The following is a 9,764-nucleotide window of genomic DNA, read 5'->3' on the forward strand; positions in this document are numbered from 1 at the left end:
AGGCCCTATCCTGCAAGCTTCCATACTTGATTTTTCCCGAAACGAGGGTGGTGCTGAGGACGCACCCCTCCTTCATGCCAAGGTGCCGTTGGACTTTCACCCCAACGAGCCCTTGGTGTTACCAATTTTCTTCCCGTCGCCTTCGTCGCCGGCCGAGAGGACTTTGTACTCGCTGGATGTAGCTAGAGCGCTGAAGTTCTATGTGGACCGCACAAAGAGTTTTCGGAAGACTTCACAGCTGTTTGTGAATTTTTGACCTGTAAATCAAGGGAAGGCTCTCTCGAAGGCTTCCATTTCCTGATGGCTCTGCGGCTGCATCATGCACTGCCACCGGTTGGCAAACCGACCGTTGCCCGGCCGTCCGAGAGCCCATTCGACCAGAGCGATCGCTGCTACCACGGCGTTCTTGTCTGGTGTGCCCCTGCTGGACATCTGCAGGGCTGCTACGTGGAGGTCGACGCACACCTTCACGAGATTCTAATGCGTCGACCGGGATTCCAGGGAGGAGTCCAGAATCGGCCAGGCAGTGCTGCACAACCTGTTCGCTTAAGGTGAGCCTGGTGAGGAGGTAAGAGATGTTCATGTAATGCTTAATACTGAGCCTTGCCACCTCCAGTGGTTGTGCATGTGTGTACTGCTATGTATTCTTATATTCATGAGCATGTGAATCCAAGCCAAACCCCATGCTGGAGAAGGAACAAGTTACTTACCTGTAACTGTTGTTCTCCAGCATGGGTCTGGCATGGATTCACATGCGAACCCTCCCTCCTACCCCTCTGCAGCTCTTCACTTGGTCATACTGCCACTTTACGTGCTACCAAATCTGAGGATGGCTGCCAGGGGTGGGGCTTAGGGAGAGGGCAGTCATTGGCTGGGGGCAGTATGACCCAGAGACCAGTGATTGGTTACTACTAAGAAAGACAGATCAGAAACAAAACTGAGACTGATTTTTTCTTATCGAGGATTCCCAGCCTGACGACAGGGAATATTCATGAGCATGTGAATCCATGCCAGAACCATGGTGGAGAACAACAGTTACAGGTAAGTAACTTGTTCCTTCCTCTGCTGGATTTCCCGAACTGCAGGAACTGCCAGGAACTACCGCCACCGCAGGAGCCTCTTCCACTTTTAAGGTACATTGTTCTGCCAGGCCTCCCTTTTCGTTGGGTACTGCTAAAGGTGTTTTAAATCCTTTACTTACCTATTGGGTTGGCCGTCCCTATCATCTAACATTTTCTTTCACCTTCTGCAACCGCCTTTTCGAATCGTTTAACAAAGACTTGACTGCAGCGACAATAACATTTTGCTCCTGGGCACTTTGCCCTGTACCACTGACTCTGGCACAGGCCTATTGACTCTGGCTAAATCTGTTACAACTGCCTTCTCTAGATTGCTTCTCACCTAGAAATGTGTTAGTGCACCTAACTCTTATAAACCACCTTTTTCTTCCCTCTTTTTAAACTTGTGAAGTGCCATTTTGGTTGGTTTTCACCTCAGTATTATACATGCTAAAGTACTGCCTTGCTTAACGTGTTCACAATCTTCTTGGGAAGTGTTGCTGGTGTGTTTAAGAGTATATTCCTGTATAACTTGACCTTTCCCTCCCTCTTGAGAAATTGTTAGAGTGCCATTTCTGCTTGGTTTTCACTGTGTCGTTTTGCTCAGTTTTCACTCTTGCTCAAACTTGTCTACAATTTAAAAAGGGAGTTGTGTATAGTTTTCTTGACTGGTTTAACTTGCCCTTTTCATAGTGACTTGTGTGTGAACATCAGAATGTGTAAAATATATATTCTTTTTGATACAAAACTTTGGTCAGTGTTTCCTTGTTCCATAGCATTGTAGTCCTAATGTGTAAACCCTGAATACTGTTCATCTCCCTCTTGAGATAAGTGTGACTGCTTAACCACAGCTACCAACTAAATCTTTGTGGTACAGACTGATACCAAATGGGATTTATTGCATATACCTGTAGTCTTAATCTTCTGTAGTGCTCCCTAAGGGAACTGCACAGGATTCTGCCTAACATCATGTTCTGTCTGAAAAATCTGCAGGACAAGGCTCCCACCTAACTCCCCCAGCCACCTGCAGACTGGCAATACAATTGGATTGGGCTCTCACCCACAACATTCACCTCTCAGCCATACACCACCTGGGCAAGAAACATTCAGAGGCAGACAGGCTGAGCAGATTGGGGGTGGGGGACTATGTCTGGGAATCCTGTTCCTGCTGTTTGAAGCTTGGGATCACCCAAAGGTGGACCTTTTTGTGTAAAACACAAATGGTCATCAATTTACCTCTTGGATGGGCACAAACAGGCATTCTCTAGTGGACGCGTTACACCTATCATGGAACAGCCGCTGGTGCTATGCGTTTCCGCCAACGCTTCTGATTCAGATGATAATGCGCAAATTCAGAAAATCAATGGGTTGCCTCATGATCGTGGTTCCCCAGTGGTCATCCAGGATATGGTTCTCTGATCCAACTCTTATGACTAGTTAAGGTCCAGCTCCTCTGCCCACCTCAGGAACTCAGCTTCTCGCGCAGTAAGGCTCACCCAGCTCTGGGTGCACTAGCCCTGAGCAATTAACGCTCGGGCATATGGGACATCTGAAAGTAATTTGGAGATGATCCAAAGGGCAAGAAAGGACTCGACCAGGAGCCAATACAAAAGCAACTGGTCACGCATTCTGCTTCTAAGCTAAGGACAACAAAGTGGATCTGATCTCCTGCACGCTGGATCAGGTGCCATCTTTCCCAGCACATCTCCCACAAACGGGTTTAAGTGGACACGTACTGCACATATTTAGCGGCCATCGGAGCCTATAGAAATTGGGAGGCAAAGTTCTTCTCAACGTCTAACTCGGTCATCAAAAGGCACTTGCAAGGTTTATTGAGGCTATACCTGCCCATCAAGCGGCCACACCCAGTGTAAGACCTTAATATTGTTTAGCGGCACTAGTTCATAAGCCCAGTGCAGCTGTTCTAGAACAGTGAGCCTGAAGACCTCTACCTTCCCATCCCTTCCACCAGACAGGGATAGCAAGAGGTTGGGCGTGTGGGTTATGAGGACCTCATGGTGGCAACAAGTAAGACCGATAAAGTGATCACTGTTCAAGGGTGTTTAATGAACAATGAGTTGGGTATGGAGTTTGGAAAAAAGCCTATTCTAATCCTAAATCTAAGATGGGAGCATGGGTCAACCATCAAATGAAAAATAAGGCAGTCCTAGTGGCCTTGTGGCAAATAAAATGGCCTATACTAAGAAACCTATTGCCAAACCTTACAACTAATACATGAAGGGGTGTGGGATATTTCTCAAGAAAAGAAAGAAGTGTTCTCAAGTAGTATGTCAGGATGCAGTAGCCTGGGTCTCCCTTCCCCACGTTTTGAGCACAGGATAAGGTGGTATCTTGGAGCACAGTATAGTCTCTGGCTTCTCCAGCATGAGACAACGGTTCTAATGGCAGCTTTCAGGACCGTCAACGGCCAAAGTTTCGTCTCACTTGAAATGCTTTCCTTCGAGGACCTGAGTTCTTCAACTAACAAAAACAAAAGTTCCTTTAACAAACAAATGAAGTTCAGTTTCCAATGTTCGCTGGTTTATGGGTTCACTCACCCCTGGTTCTCCTTCTTCTGGCCGCTGACCCTTCTCTCGTCTCTTTAGCGGTATTCACGTCACTTGTTTTCTCAATGTCTTTACAAACAGTTCCTAGTGGACATCCTTCTTGTCGGGGTTTAAATCTGTTAACACTCTGTTTCTTGGGACTTTAGACTTTGCCCTTCTTGGAATTTGCTTCCCTGGTTTCCTCTCACTGTGGGGTTTGCTTCCCTTTGTTTAACTTAGTTTGTAGATCAAAGTCTTTCGATTGTACAGGGATTTTGCTTGACCCTCAGTATGACCACTTTAACCTATTCCGCTGGCTCTCCTATGATCTGCTGGCATCTGTAGTTTCACTCTCAGATAGGGATCGACCAGAGTCTCTTTGAGTTAGCACCCATGTGGTGCTGGTTTCCCTCAGCAGCTGGTCTCACCTTAACACTTTACAGTACTTTCACAGTTCCTCGAACTTGGTTCAAAACTTGCCACTTTGCAATTATCAATTAAACACAGCCCAGTTCTTATTGGCTCTCCCCTCGACTCACCGGCTGTGATGAACCGCTTGGCTAACCTCTTCATTGGAGGCAAGGCCGGTGCCACAGTCACGGCAGCTTCCCTCGCTCCTGCATATGGCTTGCACTGTGTACCGTTGACATCTGCTGCAAGATACTTGTGCTGCTGTTCGTGGTCTTGGTCTTTCTTCCTGGAAGGTTCTGCGGTTCTGGGATGAAAAGTTCAAGGTCACTTCTCACCTTGCCACCCTCTTGACGTCTTTCTCCTTCATTTGAACTGCAGCGCCTGATTAGCCGTCTTTGTGCTGTCTGCCGTGCTCGCACTGTGCTACCTGGCTGCACCTTTTATCCCTGTGGAGAAGGGAAAGGGCCATTGGGTGTGTGTGTGATTCTGATCAATTGCCTGACCTTTGTATTGTGACACGTCAGGTCAGGTCAGGCTCTGGTGTTAATGCTTTGTCCTTTCTGTTGTGCGAAAGTGTTCGTGTTGGAACGGGGTTTGGAATGTCTGATGTGAGAGGATGGGGAAAAGGTGTCAAAGGAAGGGGGAGTACGTCGAAGCAGGTGCATTGAGCAGAGAGACCTCAGCCTCCCACTAGTGGTAACTCTGTCAGGCAGTACTAGAGAAGATCTTCTTTCTTTGGGGGATTCCTCAAGTGGACCTCTTCACTTCCAGTGTCAACAGGAAGTGCAAGTTTTTCTGCTCTGGGGAATTTCCTTCGACAGAGAGCTTTTGGAGAAACCCTGACATTCGATTCGACTGTCGACCTCCTTTTTGCGTTCCTGCCGATCCCTCTCATTCCGCTGGTCCTCAGGAGACTGTCTGTTTGGAACCACGCTGGTCATGATCACCCCGGACTGGGTCTGGGGGGAAATCATACCAAAATTACTAATACTAAAATCCTGACCCCCCCCCCTTATTGCACCCAATATTGCGGGGGTTGCGGGGGTATCCCCTGCTTACCATTACGGTAAGCGGCGGATAAGAAAAAGAAAAGGACCCTGCGGTGGCCGCACCGCCCCACTTAAGTGGGAGGAACTGACGCTGCAGGGGTACAAGGAAGTCGGCAGCGCACACAGAAGTGTGCCGCAGTAAAGCTAATTGGGGGGGCTCTGGGGGTTGTGGGTTTGAGGATTACGGGCAAAAGTGATTTATCTGATCACTAGGCCGCGTCGTAATTGTAGTCGGCATTTTCTGCGGCGGAATTACAGGCGGCGCAGTGATCATAGATTCGGCCTAGAGAACATGGTATCCGGAACTTCTGGACATGTCAGTCTGTCCTCCCTGGTGCCTTCCGAGGAGAGTCGACTTGTCCCAGTCGGAGGTGCGGTTCTTCCACCCTAACCTCAGCAGACTGAGCCATCGTGCGTGCCTACTGAGTGGCTGAGATACAAGGAGTGGGACTTGTCCGATGATGTCCTTGATATGCTCCTTTCAGCTCAGAGGCCCACTACTAAATCCATTTATGCCTGCAGGTCGTGTACATTTTCCATTTGGTATTGGGAGAGGTACCTGGATTCTTTTTGTCCTCTGTCCCCTGTGTTTGGATTTTCTGCTTTCCTTGGCCCAAGGGTTACCTCGCCGCTAGTTCTGTGTTCAAGAGGTCCCCAGAATGGGGCTTGTTTTTCCCAGTCCCCACTGTCCGCAGTTCTTGCAGGGTTTGTGTAACCAGTTTCCTCCCACCAATTTGTGCTTCCGCCATGGGATTTGAATTTAGTTTGAACATTCTTTGTGGGTGCTCCGTTTGAGCTCCTTCATTCTGTTCTATTAGATTGCTCACCCTTAAGATGATTTTCCTGGTTGCCTGAGATCCAGGCATTGTCTGTTGTACCTCTTTATTTGTTTATTTACAAAGAGAAAGTGACTTTGAGAGTGAGACCATTCTTTCTGCCAAAGGTATTCCGAGTTCCATCTCTCTCAGAAGATCCATCTTCCTGTGTTTTTCCCCCGCCTCACCGTTCCAAGTTAGAGGAACTATTTCATCAACTGGGCCCGGTACGGGCCCTTGAGTTCCACATTTATGTTACTAGAGAGACTAGAAAAGATTACCCACTTTTTGTTGGTTACGTGGTGCTCCTGCTGGCAGGGCTGTGACCAAACACACCCTGTCCTGGTAAATCATTCTCTGCATCTTAGAATGCTATGATCTGGCTGGGAAGATTGTGCCTGAGGGCCTCGGGGCTCATTCTGCGAGGGTAGTGGGTGCCACCTCTGCCCTACAGAGATGAGTACCTGTCCTGGACTTCTGCCAGCTGCGACGTGGGTATCTTTACACACATTTGCTAACCACTATTGCTTGGATTCCATTGTGGGTCAGGATGCCTGTTTTGGTAGGGCAGTCCACCAGAGTTTCCTTGCTTCTAGCCTCCAGATTATGTACATCTTTGGGAGTCTATCACAGATGAGGAATTTGTGGCAGGAAAGAATCTATTAGACACATACATTACTTGCCTTTCAGTAATGTTCTTTCTGATGGATGTTACTGCCACAGATGCCCCATTGCCCTCCCTACGTTCCCCTCTTGTGGGAAGCTAGTACACCATTGGTTCTATGGTCCCTAAGCGTCAGAGTGCTAGGAAAAAGGGGTGGAACTGAGGTCATGGGGCACGGCGCAGCTGCTTATACTTATTCCACCTGCATTTCCAGCGCTAGGACACATGGAGGCATCAGACGTACTGACGTGTAGCCGCGCAGCGGAAATGTTTCAGAAGAGCAGCTGCGCTGGGATATCGATATCATAGATGAGGAATCTGTGGCGGGAACATCCATCAGAAAAAAACATTACAGAGAGGCAAGTCATTTGTTCTGTAGACTTAAAGATCCTCAAGTTCCATCTCAGCAGGACTAAGTCATTACATAAATCAGAGGCTTTACTGGTGATGTTTGGTGGTACGTCTACGGGGCACCCAAGCTTTCAAAGCGTCAATAGCTAGATGGATGGTGGCTACTATTGCAGAGGCCCACAGGTTGCAGAATAAGCTGTGCCCGTCGAATAATCAAACCCATGCTGTCAGGGCAAAAACATCAGTGGCGTTTCAATGACAAGCACCCTGGCATGTGAGAAGTGAAGTGGCCAGTTGGTCGTCTCCTTTGGCATTTCGCAAACATTGTTTAGACATTGGTGCCAGATCAGATGCAGCGTTTGGCCATGCTGTTTGGAGGAATTTATTTTCTCAATAGGAAATAGCCATGACTCCTCCCAAAGGGCTAAACCTGTTGTAATTGCCCATACAGTATGGAGGAAAGGTGATGGCATGTAGGATTAATTATGAGCTACTCACTGTAGTGTCTAACATGCTCCTAGTCCGTGTTCCCTTTCCTCCAAACGGCCTACATCCCTCCCCACCCACCCCCCAATTAGTCTGGCGAATTCCTCTGGCCTGTGTGTAGAAGGGGGACTGGGGTGAGGTGCTGCATGGCGGGACTAGTGGGTCATGGATACGCCCAGGCAAGCCTTAAATTTAAAAGGGAAAATGTGCTTTTTTGTCAGAAGGAAATGTTTCGCGTCCCTGTGCAGGAACACCCATACAGTATGGAGGAAAGGGAACTATGGACTAGGAGAATGTACGTCACTATGCTGAGTAACTTCATTTATTGTGGGAATATGAAGAGGCGGGGAAAACAAACTTCACTGGGACAGTGTTTTGAGTCTGCATGGATCACATTTACTCACAGGCAGGGGGCAATCAGTCTTTGAGAATAGTTGGTGCAACATGTACAATGGGCACAGCCGTGTCAGTAGGCTACAGTGGACATGGTCAGTGCACCTTGAGGCCATAGCTAGTGGGCCAGTGGAAATGGCCAAAGGGCAGTGAACCCTGAGGTCGCTAAGAGGTTATGGGCGTTGGCCAGTATGCTAGGCCTTCCCTCTTTTAAAATCATTGCTGCAAAATGTACAGTGGCCCCGGCTGAAGTCCATGGCTATTGGGCGCCAAAGAAAATATAGTAAAACAAAAGCATTATTATTCAGTTAGGGTGATCAGATAAATCGCAACATAACCCTTGAAATTGAGCTGCTTTGGGAAGTGATGACCATCTTAACTCGGCGCCCCCTCCAGTGCAAATACCATTAGCACATACTTGATATCGGGGGATTTACCATGGCATAAAAAAATTGCATAGAAAATGGCATAAGACCATCAACGGAGACAGGTGGGGGATGAATAATGCTTTTGTTGTGATAAATCTGATCATCTTAACTCTCTTAACTAATGTTTTTCTCTGAATATATATATATCTTCTTTTGCAAACAATGTAGTGCATCCATACCTGTTGTCTTCGCTCAGTCCCATCAGTTACTACTCTCACTTGTAGATTTGACTAAAGCAGACTTCCAACATGAATTACAGAAGGCGCGTCTGTCAGCTTTTTCGTGCTCTAAAAAACAAATCACACAATCACTTTGTTCACACAACACTTTGCTGAGCAATTTCTTGAAGGACTATTCAGAAAATAGCGACGTAGAGAACTGTGGACGATATTGTATTATCAACGCTGATAGGCATCTTTTCGGGCTTATGCAAAGGAGAGACCACAAATAGGTATGCAGAAAGACAAACCCAGTCTATACTTGCAAACAATATAACACTGGTCATGTGGTTCGGAAACAGATCCATGTTACATCCACTAAGTACCTGTGGAAGATACTGCAGATGGATAACTACTGTAGCAGGTAAATCATTCTTTCGAGGGTTGAAAAGGGGGCCTGGTGACATGTTGAATCTAATTTTTAAAATGGTGTTGCAGCATTTATTAAGCTACTTGTACAAGGCACAAAAACATGTTTTTAATACATAAATTGTAAAACGGGTTCGAAAATGTATATTTTCTGAAAAAATACTTTTTATTTTCTTAGGTGTGGACTGGAACGTGGGCCCCTCACATGAATGGCGTGCACATGAACCAGCTTGGCTGACTGAGATAAGCTAGCTATACTGGACATTCCTACCATTCAAAAGACATCTGAGGGGCAAAAACAGCCAGTTTGCTCCCAAATCATTCTACCAATGTGCTTGACTGAAGTGTGTAGGCTTTATTTGCAGAAGAACTTAACTGACCTTTTTTCTGTGAACATAGTCCCCACCCAACCCATCATACTTCCACTTCAGTTAACTTTTGTTCCCACCGTTCCTCTTTCCCTTATTTTATTTTTAATATATTTTGGACATAATTTTCTGTTGGAGCTGTTCCTTGGCTGGTTGGTTATAGTACTGTAAACTGCTTCTGAGCAAACACAGAAATTTAGCAAAATTATGTAACTTTGATCCTGAAGTTTTAGAATGGCAAATGTACAATTGTTTACATAACAGAAAATGGCTAAGCAGAGAATTTCAATATTTCAGTATAGAGGCTCTACTTTATGTAGACTTAAATTAATGTGAGATATGTATCTTCATATTCAGAAATCTGGATGTTTCCTTCATACATTAAAATATTAATAAGCATATCTTTTGTACTTGCATAATTTTATATTCCTTTGATGTGAAATTTGTGGTGTTGATGGTTGGTCTGTTAGCTCCCTACACGCATAGAGTTGTTCCCTCTACAAAGATGAAGGCTCGTAAGGTCTTGTCTGTAGGTGCTTTTGGGTACAGTTATCTGCAATGGGTATCAAGAGTTGTGTTTTCTTTATACAGGTATTTGACAATATAGG

The 9,764-nt window shown here is 46.3% G+C and overlaps 1 protein-coding gene across 16 annotated transcripts in view; it reads left to right on the forward strand.

The window, feature by feature from the left end:
* ANKRD17 (ankyrin repeat domain 17) overlaps window positions 1-9,555 on the forward strand; it is a 2,430,147-nt gene extending 2,420,592 nt beyond the window's left edge. For all 16 annotated transcript variants that reach the window (XM_069630790.1, XM_069630801.1, XM_069630795.1 and 13 more), the window contains one exon: window positions 8,967-9,555. In XM_069630790.1, coding sequence (XP_069486891.1) covers window positions 8,967-9,026 — 60 coding nt within the window. In that variant the 3' untranslated portion in view covers window positions 9,027-9,555. The remainder of the gene's footprint in view (window positions 1-8,966) is intronic.
* Window positions 9,556-9,764: the final 209 nt, after the last annotated feature.

This window comes from Ambystoma mexicanum, chromosome 6q (genome assembly GCF_040938575.1).
Source record: "Ambystoma mexicanum isolate Mex_15411 chromosome 6q, UKY_AmexF1_1, whole genome shotgun sequence".
NCBI lineage: Eukaryota > Metazoa > Chordata > Amphibia > Caudata > Ambystomatidae > Ambystoma > Ambystoma mexicanum.